We start from the raw sequence: 23,742 nt of genomic DNA on the forward strand, positions 1-23,742 counted from the left end.
CTGCGCGGGGCTGCGCGGGGCTGCGCGGGGCTGCGCGGGGCTGCGCGGGGCTGCGCGGGGCTGCGCGGGGCTGCGCGGGGCTGCGCCATGGCGGCGCCCCGGCCCCCGCAGAGCGCGCCGCGAGCCCGCGCGGCCCCTTTAAAAGCGCGCGCGCCACCTGACCGCCGTCACGTGGCGCGCCGGCCAACATGGCCGCGTCCGCCCGCCGCCGCGCTCCGTCCCTGGCGCTGCTGCTGCTCCTGCTGGCGGCCGCGGGGCGCGCGGAGGAGGCCGCGGGCTGCGGCTGCGGCTCGAGCCGCGGCGGCGCGCGGGAGGCGGCGGCGCGGCGCTACTCGGCGCAGGCGGCCGCGGGAGAGCGGCCCGCGGGGCGGCGGAGGGTGAGCGCGGCGGGCCGGGCCGGGGCTCGGGCCGTTAACGGTCGCGTTCACCTCCCTCCCCGCCCCAAGGGAGCTGGCGCCTCTGCTCGTGCCCCCTGTGCACTGGCATACAGATATATATGAACGTGCCCTTCCCGCTGAAGTGGAGAAACCCCAGCAAGACCCCAATAAACTTCCTTGTTTAGGTCAAGTGAAAAGCAAAAGGTGACGGAGAACAAGCTGTGCTCCCCTGAGGCGGCTCTAGGCTTTCCTGCTCTCCTTCCCTCTCTCAAAACAGCAATAGGAATTATTAGGGAGAAGGCAGGTAGATCATAACAATGGGCAAAATACCAAATGCTTTTCCACGCACCCTCCTGAATTGTTCCGTGAGACTTGATGCAATCTTGCCTTCATAAAGTTGTTGTCTTATGGAATTCTGCGTTGTTAGTTTCGATTGAAAGCACTGCCAGAAGGTTATGGAAACATTTTGAAGCTCTGTTCTGCTGTTTTCATTTCACAAACTGTTTTTAACTTGTAGAGCTGAAACAGCTTTTTCGTTACTCATTCATCGATATATATATATATATATATATATATATATATGTGCGTGTGTGTGGAATTTCCTGAACTGTGATTATGCAATTTGATTGGCAGGCAAATTTATCTTGCTCTCATGTGCAAGATGGATAGCAGGTAATGAGAATGTGAGGGTTTCCCTTTCTAGCTGCTTCTTGGTGTTGTAACACTGGGGAGCTGTATTAGGGCAAAGGGAGCTCTTGTAATGCAAACAGGGAGTTATGAACTAAAGGGAAAGCTGTAACTATGACTTGAATATTGCAAACTGCACTTGCACTCTTCAAATGCTTCAGAGTTTAAATTAAATAATCCATATTGTACTTGACTGCTACTTCACTAATCCACATTTAATGGAAGAATTCTTGGCATCTTGCTGTAGATTTCACTGTAGATTGAAACAGTCTTTTGGATCTGTTATTTCATGCAAGGCAGATGGCAACTTCAATAGAGGATAATAAAAGCTAATTACTGCTGGATTGTAGGCTGTGTTCACATCATAACTTGATTGTGCTGAGCTAGAAAACTGTTTTCCCAAGAGGGAAGTGAGGGGAAAAATTGGTCTCTGTTTCTTTCAAATGAAATGTGTGTGTGGTTTCGTTGTGTTGTTGCTTTATTATTATTATATTTTTATCTGCCTCACTTACTATTGAGATACTTCCTTCATGTCTTTAGGATTGGAAAGCAAATGCTTTAGTGGGTTTGCTCTCCATTACCATCGTTATTTGCAGCAAAGGTGTAATTATAGGCAAATGCAGTTCCTGATGTTGAAATAGAACTTTAAGGACTGTGAATTGTATGCACTAGTAATATTGCTAGGATGCAGACCACTCTTGTTGCACTTTCTACCAAATATAATGTGTATATATACCAAATATGATGGAATGTGTATGTATATCCAGTAGCCTGTGCAGCTGGGTTTCTGCCTCACAATTCAATTTTGTTGTTTCCTAGAAACTCATTCCTCTGTGGTAGTTGTCTGCATTTTAAGGCTGGATGTGAAAGCTGCCTAATTAACAATATGTGGTTTCTGGGTGTGATGTCTGTGCCCCAGGTGTTGTATTCCACTGTTTTCCGCTGCAGAGCGTTACTGGCCGTGGGAGCTTTGGTGTCACTTGCTGTTGATATGGTAAAGCTGGCTGTCGAGGGGAGGGTGAAGCTGGCTCAAAGGAAGAGCCTCTTCTCAAGGGGGTGGTTTCGAGCTGCAAGATGAGTGTTGGTGGAGAGGCAGGCTCAAGGAGGAGACTTCTACAGAATCGATATTTAGTACCCGCTTTGGATACCGTATTGGTAGATCAGGTCACAGCTCTAACCATGTGAGAGCGCTGCAAAGCACTGAGTTCATAAGGAGGCCTTTGCCTCTGCCTGTCTGAGCATGCACTTGCTGTCAAGGTTTTTGAGGCTTCTGGAATGAATGCTGGGCTGTAAAGTATTTTTTTGTGTGTGTGTTTAAACACTGGCTCACAGGGGAGCTTTCATATTGCTTTGAAGGCTGCTTCAGGGAGTTGTTCTAGACAGAAGGGATTGGAAAGAGATGGGTAGGTAGGAAGGCAGTGCAACTTGGTACTACACTGTCATTCCCCAATCCTAACAAACCCTTAACTGTCTTTATGGATTTTTTTTTGGCCCTTTTTGGATGGAAAAAGGCTTATGAGCACACAGTTAACAACACATGTAGCTGCTTCAAAGGAAAAAGTACTTGCAGTGCTTCTCAGAGGCCTGCCCCGAGTTTTGTGAGTCTGTGTTCCTTGTCAGTGAGTCAGAATGGGCATCCAAGTTAATTGTTTTGGTGAAAGTATCCAGCTGTATGAAGAGAATCTTTTGAAATAATAAAACAAAATATTCAGAGAAACATGAAGGTGTTATGGTCTAGGCCATGCTGCAAAATGGTTGTATGTACAAAGTTCAGTGTTCTTGTCTAGCTCAGTGAATTGCCAGTTAATCTAAGTAATGTCAGTTCCCTTCTGTGAATTTCTCCTCAATTTGCATTTAATATGCGTGTTATTTGTTCTATTATTCCACAATATATATTTAGGTGTGTGTAGGAGTGTGTGTGTATTTATATAAAATAGTTCCTTAAGAACTTCAATACAGTTAAAGTGCAGATTTCCTTTTTACCATTGGAGCTTAAGCTGCATTTTTGGAGTGGGGAGAAAAGTGTGTATTTTCTTGTCCAAGAAACTGGCTGAAGCATTAAGGGAAAAATATCTCAAATGAAATCAGTTAAAACATCATTCTGTCACTCATTCTTTATTTCTCACGTCTGAGGCTCCTGCCAAGGCCAGTCTTGTACATGTGGGATATAACTGTCGGGAAAATGCATGTTATCTCTGGCACACAGAGCTGCAGGTGCTGGATCTACCTGACTAGCCTGGCTGGTATTGAAATGCTGCCCATGCCTGTTAGTAACTGAAATCCTGTGTGAAGTTACTGTGCAAACAGGTACACTGTGCTCCTCCACAATGGAGAACTTAATGGTTTCATAATTCTAGAAGCTTCACTGATGGTTCAGGCATCCCAGGAACAGTGAACTGCAGGAATTCTTTATCCAGAAATGAGTTAAAGGCACTGCAGATTTTTCTTGACTTCTGAGTACAGTAGTGAAGCATGTTTCCCCTCATAAGAGCACAAATATTGCTCTCAGTAAAAGTTCTGAGTTACCTAATGTCGAAGGAGCTACAAAAGGGATTTTTCCTCATGGTTTGATATTGGCTACTCTTTCCCCTGAGCTGGTGGTGCTCAAGGTGCTTGGTCGTCATTTTGTTGAGCTGTTTTCATCTGTCAATGAAGCAAGAGCACTCCAGAGATGAGGTGGCTGAGTAATTAGGCTGTAAAAGGGACTCAGAATAACCTTTTGGGTGTTACTGCTTCCTCTGTAGATGGTCGCTGTTCCAGGAGGGATGTTCACAATGGGCACGGATGAGCCCGCGATACCACAGGATGGAGAAGGCCCTGCTAGAAGAGTCCACATTAACACTTTCTACATGGATCAGTACGAGGTCAGCAATGAAGACTTTGAGATATTTGTGAATTCAACTGGGTATGTCACGGAGGTAAGGAGGAGGCATATATGGGCTTCTATTTTTTTGTCTGTGTTGGCAAAATCCCTTACATTATACAGACTTTAATTTTTGCAAGATTGCCATGTGCTGTTTGCTTGGGGTTTACACACTAGCATGCCACAGGCTTAAGTAGTAGGGAACGTTAAGTTGTCTTAACTTGTTGCCTGGGGACCTGCAAGGGTGTTAGGATGGACGTGTTCTGGTACCTCTAGTAAGTATGTTGGCATCTGGACTAAACTCTTCCCTGAGACTTTGTGGGTGAAGTTAATAGATGGCTTGAAGATGTCTCCACAGACCTCTTCACCCTTGGGTCCTAGGACACATTTATACCAGTACTATGTGGCTTCCCTAAGAATTAGGGAAGTGTAGCAGAGGGGAGGAGCGGGTTTAACCTGATAGCAGAAGCCTCTGAAGCTCAGTGCAGTTACTTGCTGTTAACTGAGTAATAACAAGCCCTGCTGCTTGAAGAAGATATTATAGCCAGTATAATAATAGTTTGGTGCATGCTTCTGGGAACAATGGACTAAGAAAGAATATTCTAACACTTTTCTAAGAAAGAATCCACATGTGCCTGAAGCTCTGATCGTTCCTGACAGTTAACTGTTCCTACGCAACTTTTCTGAAAACTCTGACAGGCTTTTTAGGCAAATGAAGGCATCAGTAATGATCAGGTCTCAAAGGAGAGACCGCTGAATTCAGCTGATGAACCTATTCTTGCTTGGAAGACAACAGCCCTCTGGTTGGATGAAGGTCGTCTTTTATATGTGACACTAGTTCTGTTTTTAAGTTAACTCAGTAATTATTAAAAAAAAAGGTAAAAATTTGAGCAAGGCAATTTTGTAGCAAACTGTTTCTGGCATGTGCCCGCATGACAGCAGCACATCAGATGGAGCGTGTTTCAGACACTGCTTAATGGTTCTGCTGCTGTAGCTGCATGTTCCTTGTAGACTTTCTCCCAGGCTGCTTCATAAGGCCACCTTTTACACTGAGATTTGGGGAAATAAGCTTCAAGTTAAACAGCTCTGATTCCACAGGGGGAATCAGTTTTGGGGGTTGCAGCCAAGCACTTTTTTTCATATTTAAATGCTGTCCATATTACTGATATATTATAGTGAAGCAGAGTTGGCTTACTTCTTTTTCTCTTATTAAAGACTGGACTGAACTACAGTGGCAAAAGAAAAAAAGAGTATTTTGTTAAACCAATAATATTTCCTTTTTCAGCAAACTTAAGCAAAAGCCTTTGATGGAGACTGTCAAGTTGAATCTCCAGGTCCTTTTGGTGATCAACCTGTTTATCATATGGCTGGGAGGGGAAGGCTTTTTCTCCTTCCTCTCTTTTCAAACAAACAAAAAAAAAAAAAAAAAAAACCAAACAAAAAAACATGGTCAGATGTTAAAATTTGTTGCAATTTAGGTGGTAAATGGAATCATTGTTTCAAAATGTGCTCCTTGAAGAGTTCTGGCCATGCAGAAGCAACTCATGGGTGATAATTCTCAGGGAATATCTATAATAAAATCATGAAATTGAGAAGAGCAAATATATTGAATGCTCATAACACCTTGATTCCCCTAGTGTGTTAGCATACTTTGTAAGTTAAGGAGAAAAACTCAAGTATTTCATATTGCAATTCATTTGAAATTACTTGTGCTTCTTTTTTTTGACTTCGGCAATTTCTCAGCAGCTTTATTTAATGCTAGATATGATTGCTTTACTCTTATCTCTTCCATAGGTGTTGTAATAACATTTTAAAACAAGGTGCTAGTGATGATGAGAAGGAGTAAATAGCAAGGCTTAGGCCTTTCTGCTGTGATTCTAAAAGGAAAAGCAAGAGAAACAAAATATGATCCTGAGTGTTAGATTATTCAGTGTAGCATTTTAAAGCTATTGGAACAGTAATTTAAGCTTATAAAATTAAAATCATTTGTGGAAGCTCTGTGAGTTGCCATCTGTCCAGTGGCTGTTAAAGAACAAGGACATCCCAGGATATCTGTTCTCAAGTATTATTTCCTTTCAAGAGGACTCAAAATTGTTAGAATTTCCATATCAGTAATGGCATAAAGCTGTAAATGTGATTGACTTTTAACGATAATAATCCTTTGACAAGATGGTTGAATATTCATTTTATTTTTTTCTTCTCACCAATAGGCAGAAAAATTTGGTGACTCCTTTGTGTTTGAGGGCATGCTGAGTGAAGAAGTGAAGGCACAGATCCACCAGGCGGTAAGTAACATTTATCCAGCAACTACCAAGGTAGAGACTTAGAAATTCAACAGTAATACTTGAGTTGTGTGATGCCCTCAAAGACACATACAGAAAAGAGGATTTATGGAAGTGTTGGCTTACAATAATAGACTGCCTCAAGTGTAGTGCTGCAGGTAAAATAGGATCATCATATCTTCACAACAGAAAATTCAGCTGTAAGTGTTACAGAAACTTTTTTCCTTAGTTCTGTGATGCAGAATTCCCTCAGTCAGGCTCCCTATTTAAAACCCAAAATAATAATGCTGATTTTCTCTGAGTTAGTTGTATAATTAAATACTGCGTCTTGGGAGATGCTTTCCTGGGTGCATCACCCAAAGCTTATAGTATTGCCTGTAATGCGAACAGAGCAATCAATCTGCCAGAGAGCTGGCTTGGAACTCAAAATGGTCTTAGCAGTTTCTTTATGAATGTTTTTTTCCATTTGTTTAGAGTAAACTTCAGGAGTAAAATTCTGTGCTTTTCAGAATTTATTTTTGTCATTTTATAAGCTACAGGCATGCATGGCATCCTTTGTGTAGGCTGGGAAAAAGATACTATTCTAATAGCTTTAGGTGCTCTGGTGAGTAGTGACTGTCTTTTAGGCTGGCACCACTTGGTGCTGATGCTGTGGACAAACATATGTTCTAAAATATTGTAATATTCTCAAGAAACTAGAAGCTGCTTTTCTTCCTCCTCCTGTCTGCCTGCCCCCTCACCAGCTACATATCAAGAAATCCACCTTTTAGCAGGGAACTCCTGTGTTCAAGAGAATGTGGCAGAATGCAGCATGGTTATAGAGCCAGAAAGTGAACTATAATGAAGAGATAGTTTAGTGCCTTGTCTCACTAACCTTCTGCCTCTCAAAACTGCATCTTTTCCTTGTTGTGGGAAGTGCTTGCTGTGCGAGGTTACTAATGGTGAGGGTGCTGTACAGACCTTGGTTGTTCCGAGGGTTTCTTTCTGTGAGTGCAATTTGTGCAACAGGTAAATGTCCTCCAGTTGGAGAGAAAAGTTGCATCATCCATGTGGATATCGCAGGAAAACCTAGTGTGGTCAGACTGCTCAGGCACCCCAGTTCTCTGTGTGGGCAATGCTTATACCTGCTAACAGAAACAAGTAGACATGCACTGGTGCTGTCTATAGATGGTGCTTACAAGAAACAAGGTGCTATAAACAACTTGCCCCATATTTTGAAAGCCATCTTGCAAGGACTTTTAGGTTTTACAAAAGAAAATCCTTCTTGGGGATCTGCCAACTTATTTATGCATGGCAACCTCTAGCTGCTTGTTATGTTGACTGAAAGTCTAAAAGTTTAATTTTCAGTAGTGTGTGCTGGGGGGGAAATGGTGAGAGGAATCTCATGCAGCTCAATTACAAGAAAATGTGGATGTATTTTAGAACGTGGTGACTGCAGTGACTGTTTAAATGTAATCAGAAAAGGTATAAATAGCATGAAATTGGCTTTCATCAAGAGATTTTAATGATGAGCAGTTGGGAAGATTAACATTTAATGATTGTGTGTCAACATATACCCTAGTCAACTGGTTCTTTTAGCTTGTGGTATACAGCTTGAATTATAACTGTCACCATGAAAAGCACCATAGGATTTCATTGGGGTGTTTCTGACACTGGAAACTCCTCTACCAACGTGGCTGGGGAAACAACTATATTGATCACTTCTGTTGCAAGGATACAGATTTTTACAAATAAGCCTTTGCCTTAATGGCTTGAATGCGGAATATAATGGAAGATGCATTTTTTGTATGCAGTGGAAAAACTGGGGAAAATGGAAATGCGTGTATTGAACCAAATAATGTTTAATAACCACTGCAAATGGTGAGGTGCCTGTAGGGAGAGTTGCCTGTGGGTTTTGCTCTGTTTGGCCCCTTTGGCTTCTCTAGTTCCTAAGCTGAGCAAATTTTATCAAAGGCCCTGAAGAGAAGCAGGCTGATAACTTTCACCAGCCCCACCTCTGTTCTAATTTAATGAACCCACTTGGCATGTATTGTTGGAGCTTTGGGTGTGAATTTCCTGGAGGTGAGGTGGTCTCCTAAATATCCACTGCTGCAGGAATGTAGGTTTGACCTCCTCCTCCTCTGGAGGAAGCAGTAAAAAGGGGCACGTAGCCACCCACAAGTCAGTTGTTCTGTGCCTGGGAACAAGGCTCAACGCTGGCCTCGGGCTGCAGCGGCAGCAGGGCCCGGGGAGCTGCACTGCAGCAGCTGGGGGTGTTGCTGATAGAGCTGGCAGGGCTTGGGGAAGTACGTGCCCAGTGCTGCCATTCCACTTGTATGGCTTTTTTAAACATATCCCAAGGCAAAAAGCATGGGAATTCTCTCTGAAATGAGAAACCACTGAGGCATACTTGCCAGTGAGGAATTTGAGAGCTGTTTTGAGTACCTGCAAGAGTGTTTGCTCGTTCTGCAGTTAAAATAAGAAGTTAACAGGATAGCACTTATCCTGAGAAAGAAGTACAGCCTAAGTCAAAGTTGTTTACTGGAGAGTACTAGGAGAACTCTTACTTTTGGCTTGTGGAAGATAAATGCTGCAGGGAAATTATTTTTTGCTTCTGGACTGGAAATATATTGTGTTTTTTTTTGTAATTGAAGAGACTATAATAGCTAAAAACATACTAATCTGTACACTTCCATCTCTTAAAAGGCATTTTATTTTTGGTCTGAGAATGCAGTGAAGTCAATTCACTGTCAACCTAGAGCAAAATATTATTAATCTGCTGTTTAATAATAACTCAAAGGTCAGAATCCTATTGCAATTGACAGTGGAAATAGGTATTTCAAATGAGCATTGGGTATGGAACAAGATAGAAGGTTGAATTAATATTGAAGCAAACAATATTATAGGAAGGATAGCAGTCTTAGCATTTTCAGCTGTAAATGTGCCTTCTGTCAGCATACAGTAGCTTATCTGTATCTTGTAATATAGGGAACAAGCTAGTTATTATATATATGTTGATACTTTAATCAAGCAAAATGTATGTTGCATAAGCAGAAGTTGATCAGTGTTTTAAAGGTGAATTTTATTTCCACCACTCCGGTCTCTCGGCTTTTCAGAAGACTTCCAGAGAATCAGATGGAGAGAAAGGCAAGCCCACTTCTTGCAGACCCTAGTGCTTCAGGTGTAGAAGGTCTTGGTAAGAGTTGGGTTACAAAAGCTTTGAGAAAGCTGTATCTGAGGGAGTGTTAATCTCTATCTTATGCTGAGCTCCAAGCATCGGGAATAGAAGATGTGCAGAAAGCCCCTCATTGGGAATTATCTGTAATGTTAGTTCATGTCAACAATCTAAACTAAAATTTGTAAGCGGAACATTGCTTACATCTCAAGTTATATATGTATCCATGCATGCACTGTTTACTCGCACCTCATCATCTTTTTGTTTGTTTTAGAAAAAGTAACTAGATTGAGTGCAGATTTACATGCTGACTGCAAAGTGATACACTAGAATACCAGTTCCTCAAAAGAAGTGTCTTTAGAGTCCAAAACTTGCATGAAATTCTTACTGAATTTTGGCATCAGATGTTTCTGCTTATTTTCCTTGGAGGTTTGACATAATTGTGAAATATTGCTCTATTTGACTGGAATTCAGTAACCTTTTGTTATGTGAAAGGAAACATCCCTTAAAAGTAAGGCACTAGTTTCCACTTAAATCTGGGTGCCTTTCTGACTGACTTTAATAGAATAAGAATGAATACGTTTTGTCTGCAGCTTTCTTTTTTGTGGTATTGCAGTTTCCACGTGCTTAAAAATACTGAGGCTTAATTAATGGAAAGCAAATAGTATTGTTGTTTAAACAAAGCCACTTATTGCTCTCATTTCTGAGCTAGTGAGGGAGGTGAGAAGCCTCTGAGAAAGCAGGTATGAAAAGAGGAGGTTCTGTCATTGGAACTCTACAGGAGCTGTGACTTTTGCTACAACCAATAGCATGGCACTTGTGGTAGCATTGCAAAAGCTGGTGCCTTCAAGTGCTAAAGTTATATTCTGGAAAAATATTTCAACCAACTATTTTAGCTGTTAAAATGTGCTTAATTATTGATATGGAGATTTTTGGCAACTATTTGGGTTCAGTAATTCTGGAAGGCTTGTTCTCTGTGGAATATTTTGTAAGTACAGATATGATTATGCATATGAAAAGTATGAAACATTATGAACTATGTGCCTATGTAGATTATGGGTCCCTTATGAAGCCACCATGACAGCCTCAGTAAGTGGGTAGGAAAGATCTCTTTGCCTCGAGCTCTGGAGCCCTGTTCAAGGTCCCATTATTTACGTTGTAATTTCTCCCTGACTCAGTTACAGCTGTTTCAACTTAAACACAGCGCTGTTGCTATGGAGATGATGCACTGCACAGAAATAGGTCGTGCTGGAGCCGTTTTCAGCGTGTGGATAGAAAGGCCGAGCCGATCTGCAGGAGCCTGGCGAAGGTGAACAGGGATCGGCCTTTCCCATGGGTTTGGAAAGGACTGTGCAGATCGAGTGGGGCCGCTGGGCTGGCTCAGAACTGCCCCCTGCCTCTGTCTCAATGAACTCCTGCTCCTTCCCTCATCCAGGACAGGGCTTGGAGAGAGGATGGTGAGAACAAGCAGCCGGATTGCTATGCTGCGAAGCGTTGGCTCCACAAACTTGTATTTTTTCTCCCCACATCTTGCCAGTGAGGGCCTCCAGGCTTGTTCCCAGGAAAAATGCTTCCAAACTGCTGCCTGCAGCCTATGCACATGCTGATTTTGCACACAAGAGGATACTTTGGCAAATTATAGATGTACATTGCTTAACCACACTCAAACAGGTTGTAATCTATTAATTTAGCTTCTGAAATTATGGAAAAGGTTAAAAAAATGCATACATTTAAATGATTGTTGATATCTTTCTCTTTTCAGATGAGTTGTTTTCTAAGTTGTTGAAATTTTCTTACTCCACAGCAACTGTTCTTTCAAATGTCTTCACTAATTTTGTATATAATATATGTCACTTTCTTAAAGAAAATGTGAATGCAGGCCCTATTTTAAAATAAAAATAGCGTGAAAATGCTGTAGCACATCAAAAAAGGTGTTTGGTGCTACATGTTTGGACAATAGCATGACTTTCGTATGACTTTATGGGCACAATTTGAGGTGGAAATCTACCACTTTGTTTCAAGTTTCTCAGTGAACATGAGAAATGGAATTAGATCTGTGATTAGTTAGTTTATTTTTGTAACGCTCTTAAATTTAAAATGATAGATATGCCTTAAGTTTGGGGCTGAAGTGAAGGTTTCTGTATGTGATTTGTGTGTGTGTGTGTGTGAGAGAGTTCTCCCCTCAGCGTAAGTACAAATGTTCTTCGTGTGGTTATGGGCTGGCTCTTTGAAACAATGTTCCCGACCTTATTTTGCAGTGCCTGTAGTGTTGCAGTATAATGCTGCTTCTGAAACCAACTTTGCAGATTTTCCCCCACCTTTATTTTATGTGCTTTTAGGAAGGAATTTTCTTCAAGATTCTTAGCAAGTACTCTAAAAATTCTGACCTCATCAGTTAATGGGGGTAATTGAAATTAGGATATCCCAGCCTAAATTGAAAAGAAGATTGAATGCCTAAAACTTTCAGTTTTATGCAAGCTGATAGTGGGAGGCCAGGCTTCAGTTCTGCAAATTGCTTCATTTGGGTGGAAAACTTGTAGGCTGGAGTCAACTGTTAATGAATCTTTACAGGCTTATGATAGCATGTTCTCTTCACAGTGCTAAGAGTTTGTGATAAGCAGAACAGTGAGTTCCTGAAAGTTTAATCCTAGAGCAGAGAGCTGGATAATCCAAGTTTGCAGCAGGATCAGACCAAAACAAGCACTGAGGTTTTCTGCCTCTGAAGTGTGCTTTGCTCCTAGAACTGCGTTCCTTTGTGTCAAGGCAGTTGTGTAATGCTTGCAGCTGATCTGTTTGACCAGTTCTGTTACAGGTAGTAAGGTATGCTGTAAAGGGTGGATGAGACAAAGCAGATAATGTCCTTTAGATCTGTATCCCCTTCAACACCTACTGCTCTTTTCACAAAATGAATCTCTTGCCAGTTTACATAACACGTGTTTACAACTGAAGTATGAAAACGCTCAGCATTCTGAAAGTAACTAAGCTCCTTAGCAGCAAGGGAAGGCTATGCTGTATTAAATGTGATGTTGCAATATCGCAGTCTAATTAGCTCTTCTGATAATGGGATTTAGAGCAATTAAAAGCTTTAAAGACTTCTGAGAAGTTTTTGAAAGGACCATGAATTTCAGGTATGTGATTCCTTTTTCCTCTGGAAATTGCAATTAATTATTGAAGGCTCTATGTGGTCTGTCGCTGTTATCTTGTCCATAATATGCGTATAACTTGTCTAAAGATCTGGGTGTTCTGCAAAACCTGACAGCCATTTGGTGTTCAGTTCAGCAGAGCCAGAATCAGAAGACATGCACACATAGTGCTCTCATGTAGAGAGGCTATTTTTTTTCTTCGTTTAAAATAAACCATGCTGATTGAAAGCATCTGTGTGTATTCTTCTCATAGAGCAAGCGTAACAAAAATGTTTTATAAAATAGTCTTCTAAAGTATAAGTCTTAGCAGTCTCTTGTAAAGATTTTTTTTTCCTCCAAACTAACCTTTTCATTTAGAAATGTGATGTGCTTAGTAACTACTAGAATTAGATCTTATTGATATTTCAGTTTCCTGGAGAACTTTAGTAATATACTGTTGCTCTCATTTTCTGCAGAGTTCTTGAATTCTGCTTTGGGTTTCTCTGTTATCTTAACTATAGATTAAAGATTAAAGCTCAAAATAAACAAGGAACTGGTCAAATCTGACTAGTTTTAAGCCTATTAAGTGTAGTATCTGTTTAGCAGCTTGGTCATTTTCAGGCTTATAGGTTAGTGCTGTGAGTTGAGCTGGGTAGCTTTCTGAACAGCAATCCTGTTGTCGAGGTCAGAATCATCAGTAACAGAACTGTATTTTAGAGAGAGATCAACCTTTGTTGCTGTTGGAAGGGGGGATGTTCTGTGGTGAGAATGCTGATGGTTTTGGTAGCTACTGAGACAAAATCCTATGTTTGATGTTGATGTCATTGATCTGTGCACTGTCATGGTAGGGCAATCAGGTTGCAGATTCTTTGAGAAGTGCTATTTCTTTACTATGCCTAGTTAGACGATAGCACCACCTTGGCGTAATTCCTGCCTCTGTGTATAATGCATCAGTAGCTGATTTAACAGGATCAGGATAAATAAGAATTGCAGCATCACTTGTTCCTTTTGCCAGCTCTTAATTTGAATGGGGAGAGCTGAGGGACAGCAGGTTGTGCTGCAGGTCAGTATCGGAGTAGTCTGGTCTCCTAAGGCCAGTGCCAACTATCCAGCAGTTTCAGAGAATCATAGAATAGCTGAGGTTGGAAGGGACCTCCAGAGATCATCTAGTTCAACCCCTCTACTCAAGTAGGGGCACCTAGAGCACGTGGCACAGGGTCACATCCAGATGGGTTTTGCAGATCTCCAAAGAAGGAGACTCAATGTCTCTGGACAGCCTTTCCAGGGCTCTGTCATCCTCACAGGAAAGAAGTTCTTCCTCATACGGAAACGAAATTTCCTGTGTTTCAGTTTGTTCCCATCACCCCTTATTCTGTTGCTGGCCACCACTGAGAGAGTTTAGCCCCACCCTCTTTACATTCTCCCCTCAGGTATTTGTACATCTTGATAAGATCCCCTCTGTCTTCTCTTTTTCAGGCTATAAACAGGCCTATCTTGCCTAGTCTCTCCTTGTATAGATGTTCAGGTCCCTTGCTGACTACTACTGATCGCCTTTTCCCTCACATGCCTAAAGAAGCTCTCTAGGATGAGCTGCTCTGTCACCTTTCCAGGGATGGAGGTCAGGCTGTCTGGCCTGTAGTTTCCCAGGTCATCCCTCCTGCCCTTTTTTGAAGACTGGACTGACACTGGTTTCTTCTAGTCCTCAGGCACTTCTGCCTTCCAAGACCTCTCAAAAATGGAGAGCAACTGAACAATAACCCCTGCCAGTTCCCTCAGCACTCTTGTGTGCATCCCATTTGGGCCCATAGATTTATGGGTGTCCAGTTTGCCTAAATAATCCCTAACCCAATCCTCCTTCACCAGCGGAAAGTCCTCCTCTCCTGGTTCCCTCTCTTCTCTCTGGGCTCTGTAGTTCATGGGGACTAGCCTTAGTAGTAAAGACAGAAGCAAAGAAGGCATTTAGTGATTGTGCCTTCTCTGCATCCTCTGTCACCACAGCACCCTCCCCATTGAGCAGTGGATTAACACTTTCCCTAGTCTTCCTCTTGCTGCTGATGTATTTGTAGAAGCCCTTCCTGTTGCCCCTGACATCTCTTGCTAACTCTAATTCCAAACGGGCCTCAGCCTTCCTTGTTGCATCCCTGCATTTTCTGACAATGTTCCTATATTCTTCCCACGTGGTCTGACCCTTCTTCCACATTATGTATGCTCCCTCTCTTTCCCCCCGCCCCCCCTTTGAGTTTAACCAACAGCTCATTGCCCATCCACACAGGTCTCCTGCCCCCCTTGCTCGACTTCTTTCTTGTAGGGATGCACCGATCTTGAGCTTGGATGAAGTGGTACTTGAATATTAATCAACTCTCCTGGACCTCCTTTCCTTCTAGGGCCCTGGCACAGGGAATTCCTCCAAGGAGCTCCCTGAAGAGACCAAAGTTAGCTCTCTTGAGGTCCAGGGTGCAATCCTACAGCTTCCTCCCAGCAGGGAGGAATCCTGCCCAGCTTCCTCCTCACAGGAGCATGAATTCCAACATCTCATGGTTGGTGATGCTGAGAATGCCCCAAACCTTCACATTTCCAACCAGACTATCTCCATTTATTAATACCAGCTCTGGCAGTGCCCCTCTCCTCATTGGCTCATCTAACACCTGCATGAAAAGTTATTTGCAATGTTATGCAGGAACCTCCTGGACTGTCTGTTCCTAGCTGTGTAGTCATCCTAGGAGACATGGGAGTGGTTGAAGTCCCCTGTAAGGACCAGGGCCTGGGAGCATGAGGCTTCTTGCAGCTGCTGGTAGAAGCCTCATCTACTTCATCTTCTTGCTCAGGAGGCCTGTAGGAAATGCCCACCACAGTGTCACCTCCGTTGGCCTGCCCTTCAGTCCTCACCCACAGGCTCTTGGCTCTGCTTTGTCCTCCCCTAGGCAGAGCTCCGCACATTCCAGTTTAACTCCTAAAGCACTGGGGCCTTACCTGCTTTAATTTTTATTTGTTCAGGCTTCTTCAGAAGTTTCAGATTTCTGTGGCTCTTTTGTCTCCACCTTCTGGAAGCTGATAGGAAATACTGAGCTAATTAATGAGGAAACAGAATATGCTGCAAGGTGTGTGTTTTGACCCTAATTATAGGATGACATTGCTTAAATAATTCCAAAGGACCGATTCTAGAAAGCAAACAACTGAAATGAAAATTCTTTAAACCCGAGCTGTCTTTATCTTTTCTGCAACATGTCAGACCAAAATTGGCCAGAAGGTAAGCAATTGTTTTAACTGTACCATAAAGGTGCAAAAGGCTGAAATGATGTTCCAGGTGACCTGTTTCAGCCAGTGCTTCTGAGTGTACTTGGTATAGGTGCTCAAGATCGGTGCATCCCTACAAGAAACAAGTCGAGCAAGGGGGGCAGGAGAACTGTGTGGATGGGCAATGAGCTGTTGGTTAAACTTGATATAGGTGCCCAATGAATTTCTCAGATGACAGTCTAGTCAGCCTCAATAATGTGCTGAAGGCTGGGCCCTCCAAGAGGACGGACAGGCTTGTTGCATCCTCACCCTGCAGGATAGGAACATCTAGAAGGAAAGAAGTGACATCCACGGAAGATCAGTACTTCAGAAAAGTAGGCTCAGAGCTCAGATTTTCTTGCTTGTCTTAGATGGTTTGAAGGCGTGTGTGGTGGTGGTTTTTTTTTTTTTTTTTTTTTTTTTTTTTTTTTTTTTTTTTGCTACTGCACACCTTGGACTCTTTCCTGACAAGCAGTATTGTAGTGTGGAGCAAATGACCATCTCAGTCAGAGATAATTTAGCAAGTAATAGGTCAGTCGGCTGCAGGCAGGATCTTGAGCTGTGAGTTTAAGCTGTGTTTTCATTTGTCACCTGATTGTTCTTCAGAATGTCTTTAACCAGGCATTTAAATGACAGCCTTTCCTGACCTTTCTCTTGATGGTGTTCAGGTTGCAGCTGCTCCCTGGTGGCTACCTGTGAAAGGAGCCAATTGGAGACACCCTGAAGGTCCTGACTCTAACATCTTAAAGAGGCAAGTCATAAATAGCCACTCAGTTTTAATGTGAAGTGCTTGCTGTACATACACCTGCAAACTTGCAGCAGAAGTGGAGGTTGAAGTTTCTTGACTGATCATCTGTTTGCTTTTTCTGCTTCTGTGGCCATTTGCACTTTCCATGATCTGTTGCATACAATATTCAGTGTTTATTTGGTCAATATATGTCATGCTGGTATTTCAAATATATTTGTAATTGCCTACCAGTGAAAGGAAGAGAAACTATTAAAATGTGCTTCATATTTTTGCTTCACTGCTGATACACAAACGTGAAGAGAATAGAAGACCTTTGAGGGTTAGTAACTTTAGAGCATTTATTGCAGATCTAGTTTTGTAGGGGAAGATTGAACACTAGCTTCTGGCGTAGTCTGTGAGTCTACCCACAATGTGCCATACTACCTGGAATTTGGAGGCCTGTCTCTGCTGGCAGGAAGATGTTGAAGAGTTTATGTATTTTTAAAATACGTAAAATATTATTGTGCATCATGAGTGCTGGCTTTGCTAGAAAGCTGAGTGCATTGGAAGACTTTAACAACCTGTAAACAAGTTAGTGCCTCCTTACCATAGTTGACTTTCAAACCTGCTGCCCTGCATCTTTGTACAGTGTCTTTTAGTTCATAACTGGGATAAATTATGCCTATGAAGATCAGTTCGTAGATGCTGCAGAACTAGCCCTTGGCTGCACATGTTGACAGCTGCATTTGCAGGCTCCTGTGCTGTTGTGTGCATACTTCGATGTGATTGTGCTTGCTTGGGAGCCCTTATACCTTAACTTGTTTCATTAGCCTGACAATGAAGTTGACACTAACTACTTAATCAACTAGTTAAAGTTTCAACACTGCTGCTGGAAATCAAGTCAGACTCTCTAGCCTAGATCTAGGCTAGATGTTGGCATGTTTTTGAGTCCCCTAAGGACAGGACTACATTAGAATAACATCATCTGATAGCTAAACCGCTTAGTAACAAGTCCAATGTCTGTTCTCCAAGGGCAATGAAAGAACTATCTGAAGTAAAAATAGAGAGATGATATCGGGAGGTGTTGTAAGGGGAGAGGGAGGAATTTAGGTCACAGTCAGCAGTTAAGGGCTGGAAACCTGCCATGTAAATCTTGTGTTGTAAAAGTGCACTAGTCTAGTACAACTGCAGGTGAACTCAGTGCATGGAAGCAGCCTAATGAACCAACAGGCATAGGCTGGCTTGCTAGATGAGGCAGGGAAGATGAGTAAATAGGAAGCACGTATCTTTCTTTTGGATCAGAAGCATCAGCTCTTGGAGAATCTCACTCCTAGAGGCTCAGCTGGGGAGGAGTGCTCTAACAAAAATGACTAGACACAGTTTTGAGCTCTTTCTGGAATGAGAGGCCAAGACTGAAAGCTTGAGAACTAAACCAAAGAAAGCTGGAAGCCTTTGTTCAAACTGTAAACTACTTAAAATGCACAAAGAAAGAAAAATTGAACTTCTGTTCACAATTTCCTGGATTAGGACTGTGAAAATTGGTGATGCTATGAGGAAGGACTCTCTTCTTTTGCTTTTCTCTACAAAAATGCCACAACTAACAATCAGACTGACAACCAGTAATTTTAAAGGATCTGCAGCAGAGTCGTGCACAGGGATGGTTGGGGCAAACCTGTTCAGCAATAAATTACACCTAAACTTTTCAGTCAAGAATCTTGGTTTCCTGATCAGAAACTGTAATATTAAAGGACTTCTGGGCCATTTCCTTGGGGTCTGCAATGGCTACGTTTTCACGGAAACCAGTGAATCAGCAGTTCCTCACGGGCTCCTGGGTTTCCAGCAGGTTTCTGAGGTTCATGTGAGAACATGGGAAAGCACAAGTCAAACATCTTTCCAGTTAATAGAGAGCAGTATTAAAAAACATGGTGAGACAGACTTTTTTATTTTTCCTTTCTCTGATAGCTTTTTTCCTCATTTATTTAAATCCCTTTAGGGGTTTGTTGTCTTACTGACTTATCTGGTACCTTGTCCAGTGTAACTGATACAACAAGGCTTCCTCAGTCCTTTGTGGTCATCTATTTTAAGTACCTTGCTGTAGAGTTATGAGACTGCTTGGGTTGGCTGATTGTTCTTTTTTTTTTTTTCCCCACTTTTTTTGCAGAATGGATCACCCAGTTCTTCATGTTTCCTGGAATGATGCTCTAGCTTTTTGCACTTGGGCAGGAAAACGGTTACCAACTGAGGCTGAATGGGAATATAGCTGTCGAGGGGGCCTTGAGAACAGGTACTGACAAGGAGGTCTACCTGATTAAATGCCTAAAAGATAGGGAAGAGCTGTGTCTATTAAGAGCTGTGTCTATTACACTCCATTTTTTTTCTTGCATGATGGGTATAAATAAAACTCAAGCTTACTCTGAACAGATTACTTCAGTATTTAGGGAAATTCACGTATCTAAAGTAGATTATAATCTAACCTCAGTGATGGGCAGAGAATGCAGAGTGCGAGGGAAGGTGGTGTGACAGAAGAACTGCTGTTGTGTATGAGAGATGTGGCATAAGGACTTAGTCCTCAGGCTCTTCTGCATCTCCTTCTGCCTCGGCACTAACAGCCCCATTCCCGCACTGCAGCTGCGGAGTCACCGGAGGTGCCTGTTCCGTGACCCGTTTGGGAGGGCAGGGGAAGACCAGGCTGATGAACAGTTTTATGACCTGTCCTCCTCGCATCCTGAGTCATGTACTGTGCGAGGTGCAGTTGAGGATGTGGGCTCTTCCCTGCCTCTCCCTCCTCCATAGAGCAATTTTCCTTGTTGAATCTCTATTCAGCCTCTATGAGGCTCTCTGTTAAAGCCTGCTAGATACTGGTACAGCTGGAATACAGACTGTGTGCTCTATACATAGAGATCTCCAGAGTAAGTATTCTTTATGAAGCTTGCTTTTCAATTTTTTCTTAGGCCATGGTTTTGACAATTCTTCTCCCATATGTTTTTCAACAGGCTTTTCCCATGGGGCAACAAGCTTCAGCCAAAAGGTCAGCATTATGTCAACATCTGGCAGGGAGTGTTCCCAACTAATAACACTGCAGAGGACGGATATAAAGGAACTGCACCTGTGAGTGTCTCCAAGTGGATTAATAATACAGAAACTAACTTAGCCTTCTGAAAATTTAGGTCTATGCTTAACACAAAAACCCATGGCTGTTCTCCATTACTGTACTCTTCTTTCACCTTTAGATGTTCAAGCTATGATATATTTCACTGCAGGCTTAGGTATTGCCAAGGGATTTTTTTAAAAAGCTAATTGGAAAGTAAAGATTATTTTCATTTTAACTTTCAGTTTCTCTCACTGGCCTCTTTTCCTTACCACCACCTGACCCCCTTTCAGTTCTAAGTCAGATGGTGAAATACTTTCTGCTTCCACTTTTGGCATGGCTATTTTCTTTAACTCTCACTATGACAGTTCTAAAAGAAAAGAAACAGATTTTTGGAATACTGAGGCTTTCTAGCATGGAGAAAGGCAGTGCAATTTTAAAGATAATGAAGGATGTTAATGAATTATTAAATGCAAGTTAAAAATAATCAGCAGAGAAATCTATATACATGTCTTTGACTCTTGCTTTTTTTGGGAGGGGTGGAGGTTTTGGTAGCGGAATCTGGAAGCTATAAGAACGCAGGTTAGAAAATAATTTATGGTATCTGTGGCTATATATCTGTTAATCAAACTGTGACACCTCTTCAGAGGCTCAATTTGCAAAGTCAGTGAGAAGATACTATGTGAAATAATGGGAATATGGTGCTGAGAACATACAGAAGGGTAACAGTTTTCTGTCATCTTTAAATGGAGTATGTCCATGTGTTCCAGACCAGTGTCTCTTCTGAGAGATGATGCCTCTGATAAACATTCAGCAGGTTGCTCCTCAGGACAAAAACCTTATTTTATTTTATTTTGTTGAAAGAACTTGTACTTAGAGTCTCTGTACCCTGTATAGGTAACTGCATTTCCTCCAAATGGATATGGCTTGTACAACATTGTAGGAAATGCCTGGGAATGGACATCAGACTGGTGGGTAGTTCATCACTCAGCAGATGAAACTCGCAATCCTGTAAGTACTTTGACCTCAGACGAGGTATGGGCCTCATCTCCCCACGCTGGTCAGATTGCTCTTTAGAAGCCTAGTGCTCTTTGCTGCTCCCTGCCGTGTTCTCTGTGGGGTGGGCTGTGAGCCAGGAGGTGCTGCACTCACAGGTCATCTAAAGTGGAGATATATTGCTGTAGTACAATACAATTTTTTTGAGTGGTCTCCATAACTGACTAGGAAGTGTATACTTCCGAACTGGAATCAGATTAAATAACCAAAAATTTACCAGGATGTTTGAATAATTTTAATTAAACATTTTTTATTTAATATGTGTGTGTATATATAAAATATATATATAAAGATATATATCGATATGTTGCTACAAGCTGTTCTTTACTTAGAAAACCACTTAGAACTACCTTTAATCATCCTGAATTAGCTTTATGGCCTCTACTAGCTCATTTAAGATTCAACATGTAATAAAACTGAAGCTTATGGGGAGAAGTAACTTACCAGCCCTTGAGAGGTTAATCCAAGTCTTTCCTTTTCTTTGTGGTTTGGGTCTAGTGTCTAATGGCCAGAGAAGGAAGCCCAGCTGGATAAGCTTTTTGTATGGAGTTGCTCATGCAGTATCTCTTAGCAGATTCAACTTCTAATATGACATCTTCTCTCACACTTATTCAATACAACTGAATCTGAAAAATGAGCTGTTACACAGCTTGTTCTGCTCAGACATTTTTCTCTGTAATGAGAACCAATTAAACCTCTTGGGGCCAAAGCTATCTCAGTTTGCTGCAGGATTTGAGTATCCCTGCACCGAGCTTTCTTATCTGCTGTCTTTGCTTGGGTGCCTGACATAATTGCAGTCCTTTCTCGGAAGACAGCAGTTGTGAGCAGCTTGAGGAACTTGTTACTTTGTCTTTTTTCCTTGCTGTTTGGTACATTTGCAAAGCTTGATACTCCCCTGCTTTTTCCGGAGAATGTTACCAGCATGAGAAACCTGGTTCATCCTGGGACCTAGATCTCACTAGGTCTGTCCTAGCAGTTCCATCACATTGATGGAATCATCTGAACACATTCAAATGATTTGGAAACATCCAAACATGCAACACTCTGCTTCCATTTCATTTTCTACCTTATGCAACTAAGGGCTGATGTCTTCATATCTTAAACAGGCCTTGTGTCCATACTTAAGAGCAGCATTTCTAAATATCATGTCTTGAATAATTAGCAGATGGAAAATTTGGGTGTAAATGAAGATAGAACTAGTGAACTTTCCTGTGTCAGAACAGCAGAGTAAAAACATTTGATTGCAGCCTGAAGGGATGGGGAGGAAGAGGGGACAGAGTAAGGGTTTATGTCAGGGAGGTTTGTGCTTTACCCATGTCATTACTGAAGCTTCACCACAGTGCCTGGAATTGAAGCAAAATGGTCTCTTTGTGGTACCTTTAGGGAAAAGAAACCTCCCACCACATACACACACATATGCATGTACAACCCCTCTGAGAAACAAACAGCATCTGTGTCCTGTGTTGGGCAGGAACACAGGTTTGGCAGGCTGTAGCATATTGTGACTGTCCCTGTTGTTGATCATCTGTTGTCTAGTCTGACAGCCACCTCAGTTTTTGCCACTTGCTTCCTTCTGCTTTAGATATCTCAATCTAAACTTCAATGTACTGTCACCCCTCAGGGCAGGAAAAGGCCTAGAGAGAAGTGATAAAACAAGTAAATAAAAATAGAGTAACGAGGCCAAATTTATAAAGAAAAAGTAGTTTCAACTGTGTGTATATATAGAACTACTTAAAGCTGAAATTTGACTTTTGTATAGCACCTACGTATGTCTTAGTGGCCTTTTTCCCTCTCTAGGTTAGTGTATGGTAACATGCGCTATTCTTTCTGTGGATGCCTTGTAAAGGACCTGTCAGCTGTAAGGCTTTTATTTGGTGTAAAATTGCTTGCTTTTATAGGTGGTCCCTAGAGGCATTAAACAAGTTATGTGAAAGTTTCTGGTAATCTTGGGTGATCTCCATCACCCAAACTGTAGCTTTCAGCTCGTGTGGTACCTCCTATTGGTGCTAGCTAATTTCACCTTCTTTTAAGAAAGGTGTTTTGCCCTTTAGCTGTTAGATTGCTTAGCCTTTTGATTTTAAAATTCCACAAATACTTCAGAAAGGCTTGAACAATGAGGTGTTAACAGTAAAGCTTTTAAGTTTTGAATTTGGAAATAAAATGTGAGAATTTAGTGTCTGAGGCAGAGCACTTTGAAGTGAATTCCAAAGAGTTCTTTTGATTAAATGGATGAGGAAACTGAATCTCATAATGTGAAAAAGGTCTCTCAAAATAGCCTGGCTGCATTATCTTCTGAGACATTAAAAATGATTAGCACCATATCTATCAGGATCCAATCTCTCAAATCTCTCCAGAGTACAAGTCAACATAACCTATATATAGGATGTATTCTTTCTGCTGAAAACACTAGGATTTCTTCCAGAGGGTCAGAGCTCAGTGAAAGTCTCTAGCGCATTTAGTTCAACACTTGAAAACCCTCCAAGCAGTTCACTGGTACTGGAGGGGTTTTGGGATATGTAAGGACTATATGGAATCTTTCATAGAGAGTCCTCTCCTCTGTGACTGTTTGGGCTTGTGCTCAGAGAATTGCCACGAGCAAAAACAAATTGGTACATGTGGAAGTATTTTGCAAGATCTTAAAGCTACTAGACTTAAATTGTTCTAACAATGGGTAAAAAAGTCATTATTTTTCTCTGCTGGGGTAGGACCTGTATAGGTTAAGTGCTGAAGCTAGAAAACTATATTTGGTGGCTTTAAGATAATCTTTGGCCATTCTCCATATAAAAGATGTTAACTGATCCTTATTTATCAACTGGAACACAATGACTGGGTCTTCGGTTTCATTGCCCTCCTTGCAAAACAGCCTGTAACACTTCTCTAGTGGAGTAGGATACTCTAATAGCAGTCTTGCATATTGGCAATGCAGAACGGACAGCAGAATAAGAAAAAAAAACCCCACCCATTCATCCCAATAGAAAACCCTATTTCATACATTGAAATAGAATAAAAGCATTTCAAATGGAATGCTGTGTATCTCAGTTGTGGCCTACTCTTCCAACTTCCTCTTGCCTTTCAGCATAGTTTCTGTTGAATATTCTGTATGTTTATGAGCT

The 23,742-nt window shown here is 41.9% G+C and overlaps 1 protein-coding gene across 1 annotated transcript in view; it reads left to right on the forward strand.

Annotated features, from left to right (window-relative positions):
* The first annotated feature begins 275 nt into the window (after window positions 1–275).
* SUMF1 (sulfatase modifying factor 1) overlaps window positions 276–23,742 on the forward strand; it is a 31,463-nt gene continuing 7,996 nt past the window's right edge. Inside the window, exons 1-7 of the mRNA XM_088532031.1 lie at window positions 276–377; window positions 3,809–3,982; window positions 6,138–6,212; window positions 16,427–16,509; window positions 18,647–18,769; window positions 19,479–19,593; window positions 20,471–20,584. Coding sequence (XP_088388157.1) covers window positions 3,809–3,982; window positions 6,138–6,212; window positions 16,427–16,509; window positions 18,647–18,769; window positions 19,479–19,593; window positions 20,471–20,584 — 684 coding nt within the window. The 5' untranslated portion in view covers window positions 276–377. The remainder of the gene's footprint in view (window positions 378–3,808; window positions 3,983–6,137; window positions 6,213–16,426; window positions 16,510–18,646; window positions 18,770–19,478; window positions 19,594–20,470; window positions 20,585–23,742) is intronic.

The sequence above is a fragment of the Tinamus guttatus genome, unplaced genomic scaffold (genome assembly GCF_059628265.1).
Source record: "Tinamus guttatus ecotype Peru unplaced genomic scaffold, ASM5962826v1 Tinamus_guttatus_pri_ptg000451l, whole genome shotgun sequence".
Lineage (NCBI taxonomy): Eukaryota > Metazoa > Chordata > Aves > Tinamiformes > Tinamidae > Tinamus > Tinamus guttatus.